This window comes from Notolepis coatsorum (genome assembly GCF_963971535.1).
Source record: "Notolepis coatsorum genome assembly, chromosome: 14".
Lineage (NCBI taxonomy): Eukaryota > Metazoa > Chordata > Actinopteri > Aulopiformes > Paralepididae > Notolepis > Notolepis coatsorum.
The window spans coordinates 52,205,476-52,225,478 of record NC_140178.1 but is presented as its reverse complement, the minus strand read 5'-3'; the positions used below and the strand labels follow the sequence as shown (position 1 = coordinate 52,225,478).

Genomic DNA, 20,003 nt, shown 5'->3' with positions numbered 1-20,003 from the left:
ACCTCCATTTTCCTGTCCTCCTCCCACTCCCCTCTTCTCTCTCTCTCTTGGTATCATTCTATCATCTCTCCCTTTTCTCCTCCAAACTTCTCCTCTGTTCCTGAACACGATCGCGGTTGTTTTCCATCTGGGCTGTCTACACACGTTCACGCACCATAACTGGATTCACACACTCGTACCAACTTGAACCCACATCACCATCGTCACCATCACAACTCACTTTAATCGGCAGGTACATTTGCACGTACCAGGAATTGGTACGTGCAAAACATCTGATGAGATGTTGTCTCAGGGACCCTCGTCTGAGAAGATTTAGTTATTCCATAGCTGTCTATATTGTAGGCGGGCAGATAACATATAAACCTGAATAGCCGTTTATACACATTCTTTCATTGGGTTAACTTCTAGTCAATGAAATAATAGTGAAATTAAAATATTACATAAAATGTAAATGTGATATTATAAAATATTATTTCTTGGGACTCCTTGGTAGCCCACCCGGAACCCCTGGTTTTGAACCAACCACTGATCTGAAATGAAGGATAACCACATATTTACTTAAATGAACTAACCCTAACCACTGATCCGAATGAATGATAACCACATACTGTATTAACTAAGATTTCTCTCGAATAAGATCTTACATTAACATAACATTTTAGGTGATGTTATTTGGAAAAAAAATCTTTTTGGTTTGATCTCACACTTTATTATCATGCAGTTCAATGCGATGAACAGCAATTGGATTATTTATTGTGATTTTGCATACGTGAACAGATATTGTGATATTCAATATTGGAAGAAATTCCAGATTATTATCGTGATATCAATGTGTTTCATAACGCCCAGCCCCTAGCACTTAGAACTTATCAAAAATACCACACACACAACGTCTTATGTCCTCTTGTCCAGAACTCTTGTGCATAGTCCTAATAACAGCTGTGTGAGTAGGGCTGCAGGACTGTGGGTGTTATGTAATGGGGCCTAACAGGAAGAGGAAGTGGAGCAGGACTGAGCGTGCAAAGAGAAAAACACACTTCAATACTAATATACCTCCCTCTCTCGCTGTCTCTTTCTCTTTGTCTCTGTCTCTCTCTGTCTCTCAGTCTGTCTGTGGAAGCCAATTGAATTGTGACTCTCCTGTGTGTGTGTCTCTCTCTCAGTTGAATTGGGACTCTGCAATGTCTCTGTCTCTCTGTGTCTCTCTGTTTAATTGGGATTCTGCAATGTCTCTGTCTCTCTGTTTAATTGGGACTCTGCAGTCTGCAATGTCTCCGTCTCTCTGTGTCTCAGTTACGTTACAGTCAGACCACACTATTCAAATGTTGAGGACTTGTGTGTGTGCTAGGGCTGCTCAATTATGGCAAACATTTTTATTTTATTTTTATATATTGAAATCGCAATTATTTCAGGCGTTTTCTGACAAATGCCTGTCAGTTAAGTAGTTAAACACAACACAGTTTGATTTGAGAACATCATAATGTCTTTATTGAACTTTAACACTGGTGTTTCTTTTTAACAAAATTACTTTTAACTTTAAATATAATTGAACTGAAACACAAGAAATACATTTAAATAAGTGAGGAAAGAAATATATATAAATAAATAAAACAAATGATGTATAAAGAATTATAAATGAAAATAAATATCACCAACTATGTTGTATTGCCACAACCTACTGCAAACTACTAAATATATTCATGTCAGTTTTCATGATTGTGGGAAGCCAAAATCGTAATTGAAACTTTATTAACCGTCCAGCCCTAGTGTGTGCATGTGCTAGCTTATGTCAGCGATGACTTTTCCAGTGCAGGCCTGACCTCTGTGATGTCAGTGTTTGGAATGTCAGGAATGTCAATTTGGCTCTTGTTGTGAGGGCAGAAAACAGTGTCACACGCACGCACGCGCGCACGCACACACACACATTCAACCAGTGTCTGAGCCAATGATAATGTCTCCCCCTCTGTTGTTTTACATGGGAGTTTAATTCAGAGTACAAATTCAGAGTTTTATTTGCCACATGGAAGCAATACAATCACAGTTTTCATACAAAATCATAATTACAGTTCTACCATGGGCAAAAGGAGCAGGAAGAAGAATAAATCTTAGTTACCTGCCCCCTATTCCTAAACTACGTAAACAAGTATTACTTGATGGTCGGCGTACAACCTAATTTACACAAAATAATAATTCATACCATATTATACAAAGAATCAAACAATCCACAGATTAACACTTTCGCTGCCACTGGGGCCCGTCTAATATAATGGTTGAGGGCCAGCTTTTGTAAACAAACGTGTGGCTTTTTGTACAGCTAAATCTATACTTTATAGCAGGGTTCGAAATTAAAAAAAGATTTCAAGGGCTTTTTTTGCCCCCCTTAATTGATTTTCGGGGGCTTTTTTTTATTTCGGGGGCACAATTTTTATAATGAAAATCAACAAAGATTCAACAAACCCTGGATATCCACTGAAACACTGAAAAGAATAGAGGAGAGGAGGGCAAAAAAAGACACAATAAACAAATGCAAAACTCGAGCAAAAAAGGGGAGCAGCTCACAGAGACTACGAAGTAGCAAACAAGGAGGTGAGGAAAACCATCAAATGCGACAAACAGAAATACATAGAAGACTTGGCGCAAGAAGCAGAGGAAGCAGCGGGAAAGAATAACCTCAAGGAACTCTACCTGACCACCAAGAAACTAACCGGGAGGTTTAGACAGACAAACACACAAATCCGTGACAAACAAGGACGACTGCTCACCACCAAGGAAGAACAACACCAAAGGTGGACTGAGCACTTTAGGGAGCTCCTCAACAGAGAGCCCCCTGTCCAAGAGGTGGAGATTCCGCCAGCTGCACACATGCTGGAGATCAACTGTGCCCCCCCCAACAAGATATGAGGTGAAAAAGGCCATCAATGCATTGCGACGTGACAAGGCAGCAGGGCCAGATGACATTCCAGAAGAAGCTTTAAAGGCAGACGTTGAAACCTCAGCCACCATGCTACACCAGCTGATCAAAAGGATCTGGGAGAAAGAAGGAAATGTACCAACAGACTGGAAGGACGGGCTCATTGCTATTATACCCAAGAAAGGAGACCTTAAGAACTGCAACAACTATCGTGGGATTATGTTGCTCTCAACACCAGGCAAAGTGTTAAACCGCATTATCTTGGACAGACTGCGAAAAGGGGTCGATGATTAACTGAGAGAAAACCAAGCCGGTTTCAGGAACGGTAGATCGTGCAGTGACCAAATTGCCACCCTCAGGATCATCATCGAGCAATCCATAGAATGGCACTCGCCTGTCTATGTCAATTTCATAGATTTTGAAAAGGCATTCGATAGTGTAGACCGCGAGCTGCTTTGGAAACTCATGGCACACTATGGAATCCCTAGAAAATACATCAGCATAATCAAGAACATATATCAGGACATGAAATGCCAAGTGTTACATAACGGATGTGCACAAGAACACTTCAAAGTGCTCACCGGCGTGAAACAGGGCTGCCTACTTTCCCCCTTCCTCTTCCTCCTATGCATCGACTGGATCATGAGGCAAACCACAACCAATAAAAAGACTGTCATCCAGTGGAGTCTAACGGAGCACCTCGAAGACCTGGACTTTGCGGATGACATCGCACTACTCTCACACAACCATCAACAGATGCAAGACAAAACCCAGCTGCTAGAAACAACTGCAGCTGGACTTGGGCTCAAAATAAATGGACAAAAAACTCAAGTAATCAGAGTCAATAATAAAAGCACAAACCCCATAACCATCGGGGGCCAGACACTGGAAGAGGTTGACAAATTCACATACTTGGGTAGTGTTATAGCTGTTGATGGCGGGACTGAGGAAGACGTAAGGGCAAGAATAGGAAAAGCAAGAGCAACATTCAACATGTTAAACAAGATATGATAAACCCGAAACATCAAACTCAACACCAAGCTCAAAATCTTCAACTCCAATGTCAAATCCATTCTGCTATGGCTCTGAAACCTGGAAAACCACCACTAACATCAACAATAAACTGCAGACCTTCATCAACCATTGTCTGAGACGTATCCTCAGGATCTTCTGGCCAAACACAATCACCAACATCAAGCTGTGGGAATGCACCAAGCAAGAATCAGTGGAGGTCCAGCTGACCAGGAGAAAATGGAGCTGGATTGGGCACACACTTCGAAGACACAAAACCGCAATAACCAAACAGGCATTAACCTGGAACCCACAAGGCAAACGAGGCAGAGGAAGACCCAAAAACACCTGGAGAAGAGACACTGAGCAGGAACTCAAGAAAAGGGGACTGACGTGGAAACAGCTGGAGAGGATGGCGCAAGACAGACGGGGTGGAAACTTTTCATCAATGGCCTATGTTCCGAAAGGAATAAAATTATTTGTATCTGTAAATAATACATACATACTCTATCTAAATAGATAAAATGATTGTCCCTGAGGGCAAGTTGTGTTGTTGTCTTGATATATCTACAAATAGCAGACGAATAGCTGGTTGCCACTGGATCAATGAATGTCTAATATTGAATAATATTATTAGCTATTTTATTTTTAACATCCCTAATTCCAACAATCAAGAGGCTTGTTTCAAATTGTTACAGCACTGGAACGTTTGAGTATAGGCTCTGGCCAGAGTATCAATGAAATACGTTGCGCGCTCAGCGCTGTGGAATGAAGGAAATGCGCATCGGGATCGGATTTGGATGTTATTCTTTGAAGTTGTGTTACAAATGGAACGGTCTTTCCCCGCCGAACACAAGTTACTTAACGTTACACAGGTTGCGCTATGCAGATGCTTAGCTTGCTAACGTTAAGATGGCAGTGTAATGCTTGATGAAAGCAGAGCTCTCCCCCTGTCTGTGTTCGCCCCTCTCAAAGCACCCTGTAACACGCAGCGGGCCCCGCCTCCCTCCCTCCTTGCAACAAACCTGGCATTCCACCCAAAAACTGAATTTCAGTCCAGTTTCTCAACTATTAACAGCGGAGCTGTTTGTAATCTTCACTCGCACACTGCAAGTAAATGATTTTTCCGGTTTGCGCACACACATATTATTAGGGGCAAATACGAGGGAAATGCTCGCACTGTAGAGCATATATATAATTAGATATATAATTAGTAACTATCAGGGGCTTTTCTTGCCCCCCTAACTGATTTTCGAGGGCATTTGGTCAATTTCCTAGGGCATTTTGCCCCAAGCCCCCGTTAATTTCGAACCCTGCTTTATAGTATTGCTATCTGTCCATTCTCATTGTCAATTGAGTGGATAAACCGTCCCTTCAAAATGGCTTAAAGAAAAAAAAATGCATCAATAGGTTCTCATTTTATAGCGCCGTGAATATAAGCTTTATAGCGGATTTGGGCTAGTATATTTTCTGGAAGGCTAGTTATAGAGCTAATAGCTGCTAACGTTATATCCAATGGCATTTCCGTTTTACAGATGCTACAGAAATAACTCGAACTGCATATGATCCGGACGATCCCAAAGCATGTATGCATGAAATGGGGGGGGCGGGGGACGTCGTTTATTATTATTGATTACCAATAACCGCGTTCGTCTAAGTAGCCACATACGCTGGTCGGCTGGTTGAGTATCATAGCAAGCTCTGATCGGGCTGTAATTTACGTGAAAAAGATCTTACCATGAGCCGGTGGGATCCCCCCGAGCATTTCCCCGTTATCGATCGCCATCTGGTAGATTGATATGTCCATTGGCTGATGATAAATCCCCTTATTGCATGGTGAAATCTGCTATTCGAAACGTAATCCAAGCACATTGCAGTAGCGCGATAGCACCCCTAAGAGTATCTGGCCGGTATTGCACATTGTCGAATTCATAGAGTAGGGAAGATCTGCAGTGCCGCTCGGCAACCTTGAACAGGTTATTAAAATGGAATAAAAGCAATAACAACTTCCCACGGATATCTCAGTGATTCTGTCCACAACGCATGGATTCGAAAGCCGGATATATCCGTGCTTCGTCCCCAATGTGTTAAACAAGAGAAATTCAATAATAATAATAAGAAAGAAGAAAAGAAAATATCTCACTATTCAGATTCACATTTGAATTTCATACTGACTAAATATTGTTTTATAATTATTTTTGAATTGACAAACACTATTACATCCCATAACACATTGGATGCCAAAAACGAGTTAAGTCGTTATTGGCCGCCATGCGTTGAGCGTCAAAGACGAGTTCACTAGTTTTTAGATCTTTTTTAACACATTGAGTGCCACACCCCTTTGACCGTTCCGTGCCAGCGCTGAAGTCAATGGGAGGTCGGGGAAATTTGCGAAGGCTTAAACTATATCTTAAATTATGGCTATGGGTCTAAAACACCCCTCGCTTATCAACGACTTGCTTGCAGTCAACATGTACGAAACGGATTGTTTTTTCATTGGTACATTTCCGTTTTATACCGTTTTGAATACGAGTATAGTTTTGGAGAGTTCTAGTAATTCCAGAGAAATTCCGCGATAATAGCTCTAGTGGAATACACAAAACACATTGTCATTTTTCGGCTGATTTATGAATAGTTTTCAAATAAATGCTAGATTATCGATAGTATGTATACTTATCCACGCTAGAGAAGCGGGCTGAAAAATCTATTTATAGTCTGAAACACATAATCGACGCTGCTCTGAGGGTCCTCTGGCAAGCAGTATCGTGTTACCAGATTGACTGAGATGGGAAAACCCCGGACCTGACTTTTTTTCTGATGCACATGGCCACCCAATCCAATCCAATGATGTGCATTACCATCCGGGAGACGATAGGCGGCGGTATTTGCCCTTTCCGAGCTCAGACCCATTCACAATGATAATGTCAGGCTGGATGGATGAAAAATTTATGGATATCGCTAATAAAATAAATAACGATTAAAAGACGATAAAACTCATCATTGGCACTCAACGCATGGCGAGTTAGCACGACTAATCTCGTCGTTGGCACTCAAAGTGTTAATATCAATAGTATGCTGAAAGCCATACTGAGACCCCGAGAGTGCAATACTGGCCAAAACCTGCTATTTGGCAGTATCGCCTACCATTTGAAAACCCTAGTCCACACTATGTGTCACATTTAATGTGGTCCGGGTGGCCTGTTCCTTAATGATAAGCAAGCAGTGCAAGAATGCGGAAGCATTCTACCGTAGTGGCGTGCGGTAATGCGCCTTTCATTTTCCGCCGCCCAGCGCCCAGGTGCGTGCACCGGCGGCGGCGTGCTCGCTCAGGTGCGTGCGTGCGCCGGCGTGCTCGCGCGAGGTGCCCGCGCATGCGCATGAGATCCCGCCTTGGTTCGACACGAGCGGAGCTCAATATATATAAGTCACCGCCCCTTATTCAGTATCGAGAAATAGCTCAATTGGCAACACTGCATGGCTGTGGATCCTACACCTCGTTTGCTGGCGAGTTCGAATCCCATAAAATATATTTTTTTTAACGTGATTTTTTTTTTAACGTGTATTCTTTCGCCGGTTAAGGTTAGGCATGGTTAAGGTTAAGGTTAAGGTTAGGCATTGTTTCGGAGTTGGTTAAGGTTAGAACGGTTAAGTTTAGGCGCTGTTAAGGAGCTGGTTAAGGTTAGAGTTTGTCAAAGAGAATGGCAATATTCTTTCTATGGTTAAGGTTAGGCATGGTTAAGGTTAAGGTTAGGCATTGTTTCGGAGTTGGTTAAGGTTAGAACGGTTAAGTTTAGGCGCTGTTAAGGAGCTGGTTAAGGTTAGAGTTTGTCAAAGAGAATGGCAATAGACAGCCTATTTCCGCGCGACAGCTCCCAAAGCGGGCCTGAAAAGAAAGGCGCTTTACCGTAGTGGCGTGCGGTGACGAATGCTTCCGCATTTTTGCACTGCTTGCTTATCATTAAGGTAGACGCGTCCGGGTGCTGATTTTGGACCAGGCAAGTCTAACGCTTCACCCAAGCAACTTGAAACGCGTCTAGCACACTCCATCCATAAGTTGTGCCAAATTATGTCCGTGACCAGATGGACATCAATACTGGAAATCGCGATCAGGCAATTGGAATATTCTTTTTGGAATAACCCCGATCAAAGGTAAGGACTATCTGACGTCAATTCCACCTTGATCCTACAATGATTTCATATCGATCCAGCCGATCAGCGTGTGTGGTGTTCAAAACTAATGCCGTTACTGGCGATCAGAGCATCTATACCTATTAAACCTATTATATACATTTGATTTGGAAATAGTAGCGTGTCCATGTGAGAAACGGCAACGACGAAAATTCACATAGCGCCCTATAACTCAGCTTTTCAGGAATTAGCCCGGATCACTCTGAAACTATACAATATTCACCACGGGATAACGTGCGGACGTATACATGAAAAAATGTATGTTTGATTTTTTTGCATGTTGGACGGGAGATAGTGACTGTCAAATGACCATAGTATTGTCTCCATAGCTATAATATAGAATATAGATATAGCTCTGCAAACATCGTGACGCACAGTGAAAGTGACTGTCTTTTAGCATGGCGCTGTGAGAACAGGGTGTGGATAATGGCTGGCGCTGAAAGTGTTAAGCTCTCTATGGAGAGAATTCCACAACTTTACACGAATAACTGAAGGATTAATTAATTCGTTTTTTTATCTACTTTTTCTCCCCCTTTTTCTGTGATTTTTCTCCCATCTCAATTTCCTCTCGTGCCAATTCTCCCTCCCCTGTCCTGATCGTTGCTCCCATGTGCCCCCAACTGGCCGGTTGTAGGGAGGATAGAAGCCCATCACATGTCCCCTCCGATACATGTGGAGGCAGCCAGTCACATCTTTTCACCTGCCAGCACGGACTCTCATTGGCGAGGAGTAACGTGTAGGAGGCACTGCCCCCGCCGTTTTTCCTGTCTCTGCTGTGCAGGCGCCCTGACCGACCTGTAGGAGTAGCTGTTTACAACGACCAGACTACCACCCTTCGACTTCCTTCTCGCTAACTCAAGCCCAAGCCGGAGGCAATGCTGACAGCCGGATTCGAGACCGGTGTCTCTTGCGTTGGTGACTAGCGCAATGTCCGCTGCGCCACCCAGCCGCCTAATTAATTAGTTATTAATGTTGAGTGTGCGTTATGAACACATAATAATAATAATTTCTTCCAATATTGTATGAAATCATATTACATAATAATAATAATTTCTTCCAATACTGTATATCACAATATCTGCTCACGTATACAAAATCACAATAAATCCAATTCCCGTTCATCACATGTTTTCTTTTTAAAAAAAAATTTTTTTTGTTGAATAAATATTTACTGATGCAACTCAAAACTTGGCCTGATGTTGAATACTCTGTTTCTGCACTAGTCATTCTCACACACACTCTCTCCAACACTCCCAAATACACTCACTCCCCCAAGTGCCCCACTCTCTTGTTTACTTGCCATACTAGTATTTCAATGATGCAAAGTGTCAGAACGGGAAGTGAGTGAGTGAAACTCGAAACCCTGCATTTGCTTGAACTGTCCCAAATCCATCCCATATCCTCACTGCTGCTTTGCATTTTATGAAGAATGGCAGGGATGTGCACAGGGTTTGACGGTTCGCTGGTTAACTACTTGTTTTAAATTCATAGATATTCATAAAGGTTCATTTGGATATTTTGGATATTATTTAGCATTTATTTTATAGGGCAAAGTGTAAATAAAGTGATCTCTGGCAGTAGAAGAAGCCCAAGCTTTCAACATTAGTCCTGCAGCAGGTGGAGTCCTCAGACGTCAGGGCTGCCCACTCTTTCCTTTTGATATCTGAGTTACCTGCTGTGTGACACACACTCTAAACCCAGTGACTATGAAACTATTATATAGTCTATGCTGCATACAATACCTTTTTTAGCATTTTTACAGCTTTTTCCAGGTCAGACATGACCGACAGAGAGCAGAAGGACGGGAGAAGATATGGGGGGGAAAGACATGCGGCAAATGTACTTCGGGTTCGGGAGACGAACCCGGGTCGACCGCGTAGGTCTGCAGTGCAGTAACGTGGTGCGCCACCCTACTTTTTTTTAATACAAAAACCACACAATCAAATCATTCAAATGTATTATTTGTTAGATTGGTCTGTTTGTGGGAGGCATGGCAGGCGTTTGTACCCGGCCTTGCACTGTATTATTTAGTGGTTCTCTTTCATGTTTTTGCCCAGATATGATGGATGGGAATAATACTCATCCATCGTTGTGCTTTGCACCGACTCCTACATCTCGTCTGTCCCAAAGTGACACCAATCCAAAGCATCACTCAGCCTCTCCTCTCCATGCTATAGACTAGTCACGAGGAACACTCATCCATCGACAAGTCACAACCAGGTCTATATTAGTAGGGCTGGGCGATTAATCGAGTTTCAATTTCAATTAGGATTTTCGCTTCCCACGAAAAAGAAAACAAAATAATTTAGATAAAACGATTATTATTATTGTGCCGTGTTGCTCTCATTTTGTCTTGGGTTGTAAATGCAGCGTGCACCCTTCCTTCACAGCGGTGCACTCTGCTCCCCCCCCCCCCCGTTTCAGATTGTGTCAAGAAGGAGGAGGAGCCTCTGCGCATTTTGGAACGTCTTTGGTCTTTAACTTGTAGAAGATGACAGAAAGGCGGCCTTTGGTCGAGAAGAAAGGTTAAACAAATTCAGTCATTGTCGTATTATGTTCTCAAATCAATGAGTAATTGTGTTTTTAATAATCGTGATTTTAATATTATTCCGAATAATCGTGATTATGATTGCTGCCATAATTGAGCAGCCCTACTAATATAGTACATGAAGCAGTGCATCTCTTTCCATTCCTCTCTGTAGCCAGCATTATGTTTGTAGGCTAGCTGTCATCTGGTTTCATGCCACACTTCATTTGGTCATAGAAGGGGAAGTAAAAGCGCTTTCATTCACCTACGAATCACGTCTCATAACCAGTAACCAGTAAGTGGCATCAGGAAGTCTCTTGAGTTGACATGTGTTGACCTTTTCAAGTCTCATAGATTAAGAAAGCTATAGTGATTAGTGAGTAATAAGTCTGTTGTCTCTGAGGATTAGGGATGCCCCCCGAAATCTGGTTCTAAACGGGAACCGGTACTAAATTAGAAAAGAACAGAGTATTGATAAACTCCGACGTTAACGGTACTGCTATCGGTAGTCTATGAGCGGATTAGCTACAGAGCTAACAGAGTGTACCATCCATCTGCGACGCAACAGTGGCAGCAACAGTGGACACGGAGTAATGTTAACATTATGTCGAGTTCATACTACACTACACGTATGAACTCGACATAACGTTAGCGTTACTCCGTTTCCATGAAGTGTTTAATTAGCAGCAATCTGTTGTTGAAAATGTAACGTAAACCGGAAATGGAAATGCGAGGACAGGAAGCCGTCATGAAATCGTTGTAGTCATATTGTAGTCTTTTAGTCTTATTAACTAAAAGATTTAAACAAAATAAAAAGCAGCAGCACTAATGGATAACTGAGTCATGTTTGCTATGCATTTCTTTCTTTCGGGGAGTAGGACATTTGTTTCACAGTTTTAGCATGATGTTTTATAGATGGCTAGGTTAAACACAGGTTTTTGTTTTTAAGAGGGGGGTTTGATTTGATTGAAGTATATTTCAAGTATGCAACACAACAAACAAACATCAAGTACAGATATAGCCTTAAGCCGTTCAAATAATAAATGTACATTTTTTTTTTAAATAATAATAATAATCTAAAAGAACCGATAAGAGTATCGATAAAGTACCAAACCGTTAAGCAGTATCGATAAGAGTAGTAGTATCGATCAAATCCTAACGATACCCATCCCTACTGAGGATTAATGTAACTGAGAATGTGTGAGAAAATGTATGATGAATTGAGAACGGAGATTAAAAAAAACTGCGAATTGCAAAATAAAAAGCCACAGCTAACCGGTTCATCATATCGGTTAATGACGACGGATAGTCAGCCCTCCAAATAACCATTATTCCATCCCTAGTGTGAGTTGTCATAACTCTAGTCTTATGCCTTGCCTCCACTAGCCAGGGTTTAGCCGCACTGTGGCCTGTCACACAGGCTTTAGAACCCTGGCTGGACCCTGGCTGAGAGAGCCACCTTTCACAACCTGGCCAAAGCCAGCTGGGACTGTTGTCTCATCATGGTTTAGCTTGTGTACCACAGTTGTGTTGGTGTGAGCATGGCTAATGGAGACATGGCACTCCTGTCTAAACTCCCACCTCTCCTACCCTCCTTAATTCTCTCTTTCTCCCTCCTTCATTCCTCTCCTGTCTCCATTCCACCCATCGCATCTCTCTCTCTCTCTCTCGCTCTCTCTTGCTCTCTCTCTCTCTCTCAGGACTACCTACCAAACCAACAGGATATCCTGCTGGCCAGAAAGCCAACCAAGGGCATCCATGAGTACAACTTTCAGATCAAGAACGTCCCCTTCAAGATGGTGGACGTGGGCGGCCAGCGCTCGGAGCGGCGGCGCTGGTTCGAGTGCTTCGACTCGGTCACCTCTATTCTCTTCCTCGTGTCCTCCTCGGAGTATGACCAGGTAAGCTGGACAGAAGACCCCACACACACAGCAGCGTGTATGCGTAGAACCATTTGGAAAAAATTGCACATTTTATTGGGATTCGTGGTGCAGCACAAGGCATACAGTAGACCATACATATCAACACATCACTCTACGTAGAACATTCACTACTATGCAAGGCGGGGCGATTCATCAAGGTTCAGTTTCAATTACGATTTTGGCTCCCCACGATCATGCAAACAAGATAATTGAGATAAAATGATCATTGTGCCACAAGCCATGTTGCTCTAATTTTGTCTTGTGTTGTAAATGCAGCGCACCATTCCTGATTCATGTCTGGGGTTGAGCACAGTCACTGGGGAGGTGGGGGTCTTTGTATAACATGTGCTTGTTTCTATGCTGCATATATTTAAGATTATTCAAATTAGACTCCTAGTTTAGCACAAATTAATGGAACCGGATACAGACCACTAGCCTAGCTTAAAACTCCGGGAGAGGTGTTTTTGGCCAAAAGCTAGGCTAGCTGGTCTGTATCCGCTCCCATTCATTTGTGCTAAGCTAGGCTAGCTTGCAGCTGGATAGCTTTCTATGAGAGGAAATTGGTATCCAATCCATCTTCTTGTCTGACTCTGGAGGAGATCGTAAGTGCAATAATGTTGACGTGTTAGGTTATAAACCAGGATTCTGAAATTGAAATTTCAGCTGTATAGATGTATGCAACTCTTGATACTGTGTAGGTATCACAGCATGTATAGGCAAACATATAATACTACTAACAAAGTGGTTCCAAAGAGCCCAATTACATTTATATCAATGTTAACCCAAATAACTCGATTGACCCCCCCCTCTTCTCAGGTCCTGATGGAGGACCGGCAAACCAACCGGCTGAGCGAGTCGCTCAACATCTTCGAGACTATCGTTAACAACCGCGTGTTCAGCAACGTCTCCATCATCCTCTTCCTCAACAAGACGGACCTGCTGGAGGAGAAGGTGCGGCAGGTGTCTGTGAGGGACTACTTCCCCGAGTTCTCGGGCGACGCGGGCAGCCTGCTGGACGTGCAGCGCTTCCTGGTGGAGTGCTTCCGCAACAAGCGGCGCGAGCAGCAGCAGAAGCCCCTCTACCACCACTTCACCACGGCCATCAACACGGAGAACATTCGCCTGGTGTTCCGCGACGTCAAAGACACCATCCTGCACGACAACCTTAAGCAGCTCATGTTGCAGTGAGGGGACTGGGGGGGAGGAGGACGACGACGGGTGGGGGTGGGGAGGAGAGAGAGGGAGAGAGAGAGAGAGAGAGAGAAAGGGGTAGAGAAACGGGAGTGGACGTGGGGTGGAGGTTCACGCTTCTTGACCCAAACTTCCGGAGGAGGAGGGAGGCGAGTGTTTGCAGAAGTGCCTCCCCATGTGGGCCTCGTCACCCTCCTCTCCTCCTCTCGTCTTCGTTCCACTTTGGCCTGCTCTCCACTCGGATGACTTTGACTGTAAAATGTGTGAATGCACCACCACCACCATCACTGCCGAGTCACCTCACTAGGTTTTGACCCCTCTGCCTTATTGAGCTTATTGTTCACTGTGATTTTTTTTTTTTTTTTTTTTTTTTTTTTATGGATCGCCTTAGCCCCACCCACTGAACCACAGACCCTCTTTAAGAAAACCACTGTAAACAAGCCCCTCCCCTCACTCCCCCTAGTGGACCTATTCCACTTTTGGAACTGTCCTTTTTCGGTTCTTGTATTGTCCCTTGGTCTTTGTCCTTACTGCCAGTCTCTCTCTGTCTCTCTCTCTCTCTCTCTCTCTCTCTCTCTCTCTCTCTCTCTCTCTCTCTCTCTCTACACACACTGTAACCTTTTTCTATGCTGCTCTGATCATTATTAGACCTCTCAAGTGTGTCATTTATTTTATTTTATTTTTTTAACCTTTTAACCGTGTGTGCCCCCCCCCCCCCCCCCCCGTTTTACTGGAGGATAACACTGTATGATTTGCTAACTAGCTAGACCGCTAACTAGCTGTTTTTCGAGCCACATTGCGAACACTAATGATGTCTTCAGACTACAGCCAACAAAGCTACAGAGCGGACCAGTGTGACCAGTTACACTGTAGCCCAGTTACACTGCAGCCCAGTTACACTGTAGCCCAGTTACACTGTAGCCCAGTTACACTGTAGCCGTTGCCCCTGAAGTCGCTTGACCGCCGCAGTCATTAATCAGTGACCGGTCATTAATCAGTGATCGGTATGAGATCATTAGTACTAAATGTTATGAGATTATAACCAGAAAATATTCGCCATAACATGACTTGTGTTGAACATGAACTAACATAAAATCTAACCGGATCTTTTTTCGTTGTGATGAAATTTTTTTACAGTCAAATGCTCCCAACAATGACGGCAGCCCCTGCTATCTTAATTCCTTGGCAATATTATGATATTTAAATTACATTTTAGTTGAACGATTTCTCTGCTTAACAGGGAAATCTGTTGCAGAACAAACTGTCCAGGTCTTACACGGTATTGATGACTGAGTCCTTGACGGAAGGGGGAGCTAGGGGCGTGGGCTGGCACCCCAGCTTCACATCTGGACACTGCTGTGATCCGTCTGGCCAGGCCCTGGTGGGTGTCTGTAGCTTCACATCTGGACACTGCTGTGATCCGTCTGGCCAGGCCCTGGTGGGCGTCTGTAGCTTCACATCTGGACACTGCTGTGATCCGCCTGGCCAGGCCCTGGTGGGCGTCTGTAGCTTCACATCTGGACGCTGCTGTGATCCGTCTGGCCAGGCCCTGGTGGGCGTCTGTAGCTTCACATCTGGACACTGTTGTGATCCGTCTCGTGCTGTGGGGGGCTTCTGTAGCTTCACATCTGGACACTGCTGTGATCCGTCTCGTGCTGGGGGGCGTCTGTAGCTTCACATCTGGACGCTGCTGTGATCCGTCTCGTGCTGGGGGGCGTCTGTAGCTTCACATCGCCGATTTCCATTGAGAATGAAAGACTTCCTGTTGCTTTGTGCCCCATAGTGTGACCACTGGGAAAAGGAGCAGATTTAGCAATTTTTTGTTACTATGAGAAATGCACTGAAGCTGGCGAACTGTGCTGCAATGCTAAGCTAAATTTGGCTAGTGATTTCTTTTTCTTTTTTGTAAATTGCCACTTCAAAATTCTAAATGCCGTCTTAGCAGAGAAATAGATTTTTAGAAGAGAGCCTCTGTGCCTCAAGAGCCTCTGTGAAGCACAGATGAAGTTTAATAACCCTATTCATGGGAGTCGGGTGGAACCGGACTCCCTTATTTGGGCATAAATGACGACAACTTGAGAAGTCTATGGGGGGGTGGGGGGTCAAAAACAATTCTGACTGGAGAGTGATGATCTGGTTTTTTCACCATCTTGTCTCCAATCAGGCCCTTGCCCAACCCCCCACCCCGGGTCTCTAGATGGTGACATCACCCCCCCCCCCTCCCCCCCACACACGTTGAATCCCCCTCCTTTCGGTTTCTATCTATTCAGTGCTTGACTGAATGCTGAAACTGAATTGACGATTGCTCTCGTCACAGGAAGTGGTGGGACACTTTAAAACTGTTACAGCACTGTACTAATCCTTAATGATTCCATGATTGAGCCTTCTATACCACTGCCTGATTAGCAAACAGGGTTAATAAACACACACACACACACTGCTTAAAGCCTCCGTTGATAGGAACCTAGGTTTCTGAATGACCTCCATCCTAGCCGACTCCTGCCACACATAATCCTAGTTTTCTAATCCCATGTATTGTTTGTTTATTTGAAATATCCAGAATTATTTTTCTTTTTTTCGTTACATGAATAGATATATGAATATATGTACCTATGCATTTCCCCCTCTTAAATTATGTTTCATAGGGGTTTACACTTTTGCAACTTTTGATGGACACTGTTATAGACAATGGAAAGGGTGTGTGGGGGGGGGGGGGGGACGAGAGACTACACACACACTTAGACCACTCAGTGTAAGGGTAGCTTGCCGCAGGGCTAAGAGTAACACACAGTGTATTTAGCTAATTCTCAGGGCACATTGTGGACCACTTGTGTATTCTAAGCAATGTCATTCACGTGCCTCAACCCTTACACACAGACACACACAGAGAGAGGTCTGAATGACTTCCCGCCTTCTAGATCCCTCCTCTCTCTGTCTCTCTCTCTCTCTCTGTCTCAGTCTCAGTCTCAGATACTACCTTAGTATTTTCCACTAGGGGGGGGGAGGGTGCAAACTTGTCTTTTTTCGTTCCTATATCCTGTTGCCTTTCCCTCCTTGCTAAGTCATATGGTGGCTTACGGCCTTAACGGGCCACTCCACAACAAAAAACAATGCAGATTTATTTTTTTCACACTTATCGCAGATCTCTAAACAGTTTTCCACACATTGATTTTGTGACAAAGTTGTTGAGTGTTAACGAGTCTGAATATCCTCCGGTGATGTCATCGAAAAGGACACTGAATCCTTCTGTTGACATCACTGGAGGACATATTCAAACTCATTAACTCTCTTGTTAACACTTTAAAGCTTTGGGATATCTGTTGCGATTATGTGCAAAAATAAATCAGTATTGTTTTTTTGGGTGATGTGTCCCTTTAAGGGTCCCATGGTGTGGGAGGTATGACTGACGAGGAGGTTCCTGTTGAGAAAGGAAGTGCCCTTTCTTCTATTTCTTCTACTTTTTATTCACCTCTCTCAATGTCAGAAGTGCCAGTTTGTCGTAATTTTTTTTTATTATTATTATTATTATTTTCTTTAAAGGTACCCATTATCCCCCTTCCATCCTCTCGCCATCTCACCTCCAGGGTGAACCTAAAGGGACAGAACCAGTTGACGTATATTAGTAAGTTGTAGTACTAGTAAGACTTTTGCAGAGGCGACTGATCGATCGATCGATCGTCCGGCCCCCCGGGGCTATTAGCGCCGATGTCCGTCGGGCGTCGCCGCACGGTTGTTTATAGATTTGTACAGTCCTGCGTGACGCGATGCCGTCTCTAATGTATATGTATAGTTATGTATCTCTCACACCCAGCTCACGGTCTATGATTTTTTTTTCTTCTCTTAACTGCTAATGTAACCTTTACACACATGTGTTGTATCTGTATGTATGACTCCGGGCGTTTGTTTTTTGTTCTTGGATGGTGTATATTTACAAAGAAACCTGCGATGCCCACTCTTATCAGCCTCACTCTTATTCAGTTACTTCCTAATCTGCTCCTGTCTGTCTGTCTGTCTGCATCTCTGTTTCATTAAAGATGTGTCAGTGTTTAGAGTCACATCCAACACACTGTCTGTCCCTTGTTCCAGGGAGGGGGGGTTCCGATAGCTCCAGGCATCCCCACCACCACCACCCCCCCTTCACCCCTTCACCACCACCCCTTCACCCGCCACAGGCTCTGAGTCGTTCCCCAGCAGAGAACTCTTTGTCTGGCCTGAGACTCTGCGTCATGCGTTTTTTAATTTATTTTTTGGCCAGAGGCCTGAGACTGAACCTGTGGAAGAAAAGCCACCATTGCGTCCTCTGCCAGTGTGACTGGCCCCAGTGTCTCACATGCACGCCACTGAGTCGGAGCAGTGCAGGCCTTTGTCACTGCTTGAACAAACTACTTTTAGAAAATGTACACACACACACACACATCTTAACATATAGCCCATGTTGGCAAGCGGGTGCGTCTCCAGATCTAGTTAGTCGCACCCTCCCAGATGCGAGGCGAACTTGGATTGGAATTATGTTGGTCGTAGCCTTTTGAATAGAGCCTTTCTAGCCTCCAAATAAGCCTTCTTAATGAAGAATATATGGCTCCTATTCAGCCATATTGCCCTTGAAAGGCTTGTACGCATCGCATGTACATGTACCACCACCGTGTGAAGGAGCCGTGGCTGGAGCAGTTCCTCTTTAAAGTGTCTTCTCCTTCTCACCCAAATGACCAGCTCTACTAAAAACGACTGTGTGTGAAAAATCTTCTTCAGTTCATTCTGTCAAATCAGCCGTACAGTACCTTAAAGAGACACCCAGGTGTCTGAGGTTCTCTCTCAGCCACCGTCTTATCTGCCTGAGGAGGGCGGCCCACCATGCGGGAAAAGAGATTCAGGGTTCCTACACGATGTCTGGAAAGTACGGACAATTGGGGGGAAAGTACAGGAGGGTACGTGAGAAATAGCCGGGAAATTGAACACCACTCTTAACATAGTTTACCCTTGAAAAGGTCTGTGTACACCACTAAGAATTAGTGATGTTATATACACCTATTGTTGGAGCTGTTAACCGGTCAGCGATGCCTTAAGCGGCCTAGAAAAGTAACTTTAAAAGAGTTTTTAAATGGAAGCGTCCGTAGGAACCCTGGAAGATGCAGCTCCCAAATCACATTCCCAAACCACTACCATGGATTCTATGCCAGTCTTTTCTGCAACGTTGTCGATCTTAACCTCTACCAGACACTGGCTCAGGCCAAGCAAACGGGCCACGTGAGCTTCCTCTCTAGTAGGGGGGCACTGACACTGGCGTCAGACGTTGGGCTGATACCAGGCTAAAACGGAGCTAAGATGCCAAACATTTGCAACATGCCAGAAATAGAAGCAAAGCAATGTGATTTTCTGCATTTTAGACAGAAATGAACAATGGATGAGTATTAACTCCTTACAGACTACTACTTTCTTTGGTCTAGGTTAACCACGCCCCATGACTAAGTGTGTAATAGTGTTATTAATGTCAGCATGCTAACGCTTCTGGCCATGCCTTAGTTTCACTCACTACCCATGTCCTGGTTCACGCATTAGCATGCTAACGCTAACAACCACACAAACACACTGACCGCTCTTAAGTGCGTAATAGTGTTATTAGCATGCTAACGCTAGATGGTAAGAACGATTCTGGCTTTTGTCTCTCACTTCCTGTTTCCGCATTAGCTTGAACATGCTAATGCTGACAAACACTCTGACCACTCCAAATATAGTTATTAGCATTAGCATGCTAACCCTAGACTGTAAGAACGATTCTGCCTTTGCCTCTGTGCTGTCACTCACTTACTGTTCTACTGTTCATGCATTAGCATGTTAATGCTAACAAACACACTGACCACTCTCCAATTATAGCTGTTAGCATGCTAACACTAAACTGTAAGAACTATTCTGCCCGTGCCTCTTCGTCTGTTTCACGTGCTGTTTACTCCTGCTCTGTTTCGTGCTTGGAAACTGAGTGCCACCTAGTGGCTAAGACTTCCGATCAAGGTTTCTTTTGTATTTCTTTTAATAGAATTATGTTTTAATTACGCTGGGAGATCTGCTTTCATTGGACTACGCTGCCACTTGGCAGAGATTTGCGCTTTACTGAGCGCACCCTTCTAGTTCCTCCTTTCACTCCATGTTTCAGCATTGACGTCACTGTGCGCATATTATTTGTCACCAAACAGGAGAGATACATGTTGTGAGAAGGGCCCTGTTTCACTGGTCTGAGATCAGTCTCTACTGCCCTGTG

General features: G+C 44.0%; 1 protein-coding gene across 1 annotated transcript in view; it reads left to right on the top strand.

Annotated features, from left to right (window-relative positions):
- The window catches only part of gna13b (guanine nucleotide binding protein (G protein), alpha 13b), a gene marked incomplete at its 3' end in the record, with an annotated part of 107,436 nt that extends 93,689 nt beyond the window's left edge, over positions 1 to 13,747 (top strand). The window contains exons 4-5 of the mRNA XM_084329514.1: positions 12,338 to 12,538; positions 13,376 to 13,747. Of these exons, the coding sequence (XP_084185640.1) occupies positions 12,338 to 12,538; positions 13,376 to 13,747 (573 nt within the window). The remainder of the gene's footprint in view (positions 1 to 12,337; positions 12,539 to 13,375) is intronic.
- Positions 13,748 to 20,003: the final 6,256 nt, after the last annotated feature.